The sequence below is a fragment of the Chelonoidis abingdonii genome, chromosome 11, assembly GCF_003597395.2.
Source record: "Chelonoidis abingdonii isolate Lonesome George chromosome 11, CheloAbing_2.0, whole genome shotgun sequence".
Classification (NCBI taxonomy): domain Eukaryota; kingdom Metazoa; phylum Chordata; order Testudines; family Testudinidae; genus Chelonoidis; species Chelonoidis abingdonii.
The window spans coordinates 1,597,828-1,598,981 of record NC_133779.1 but is presented as its reverse complement, the minus strand read 5'-3'; the positions used below and the strand labels follow the sequence as shown (position 1 = coordinate 1,598,981).

Here is a 1,154-nt window from a genome sequence, read left to right as displayed (position 1 = left end):
GGTCATGGGGTGGGGGAGCGTGGGAAGGGAAAGGTGGTGAGCTGGGCTGGGGGTGCAGAAGGGGAGGGGATGGTGAGTGGACAGTGCGGGTGGGGAGGGGTTGGTTGATTGGACGGAGAGAGGTGGGGGTTTGGGGTGCTCTGTGGGGAGCAAGGAGGGGCAGGGCATGTGTCTCTGTGTGTCCCCGATGCTTCATCCCCGTGTCTCACGATGTCTCCATCTCCGTCTCCGTCTCAGATCAGCGAACGCTACGGCCCCGTCTACACCCTCCACCTGGGACCCCGGCGGGTGGTGGTGCTGTGTGGCTACCGGGCGGTAACAGAGGCCCTGCTGGACCAGGCCGAGGACTTCAGTGGGCGTGGGATACAAGCCACCTTCGACTGGCTCTTCCGTGGCTATGGTCAGTGGCGTCCGTGGGAGGGGAGCAAGCCGGGGGGAGCAGAGGGGGCAGGTCCCGGCCGGGGCTGCGGCTGGTGAAAATCTTGTGGCTCATCCACTTAGTCCTGACCTGCTCCAGCTGGAGACGTGCCCAAAACTTGGGGCAGAGCAGAGCAGGGGGCTGGCGGGGCTGTTCCCAGCAATCCCAGAAATATCTGTCTTTATGTAACCACTGATCGACGCAGGGACCAGCCTCCCACCTGTTAGGTCCTGAGTCAGATCCACCGCTCAGCTCCGCTGGGCTATGCAAGGGGAACATCTCCGTGGGTCCAAAGTGAATTTTTTAGGGCAAAAGCTCTCCTTTAGAAGGGGGCGGAAAGTCAATGAAATTCCCTCCCCTTCTACGTTTCATTCGGCTTCGTTTCCATTTGTTTTTGGTGAAAACTGCCTTGAAGTTAAGAAATGAGAGGATAAAAAATGAAAACGTGGAGACCTCCAAGACACGTGAATGTGCAGGAGGAGCAGACTAGGGACATGGGGTTCCCAGGAAATTCTGCACCATCAGAAGGGAAATCGTGTCTTACTAATCTGTTAGAGTTCTTTGAAGGGGTCAACAAACATGTGGACAAGGGGGATCCAGTGGACACAGTGTACTTAGATTTCCAGAAAGCCTTTGACAAGGTCCCTCACCAAAGGCTCTTACGTAAATTAAGCTGTCATGGGATAAAAGGGAAGATCTTTTCATGGATTGAGAACTGGTTAAAAGACAGGGAACA

At 55.7% G+C, this 1,154-nt stretch overlaps 1 protein-coding gene across 1 annotated transcript in view; it reads left to right on the top strand.

Moving 5' to 3' along the window:
- Nucleotides 1-210: 210 nt before the first annotated feature.
- LOC116833844 (cytochrome P450 2A13-like) overlaps nt 211-1,154 on the top strand; it is a 9,116-nt gene continuing 8,172 nt past the window's right edge. The window contains exon 1 of the mRNA XM_032795612.1: nt 211-400. Within this exon, the coding sequence (XP_032651503.1) occupies nt 211-400 (190 nt within the window). The remainder of the gene's footprint in view (nt 401-1,154) is intronic.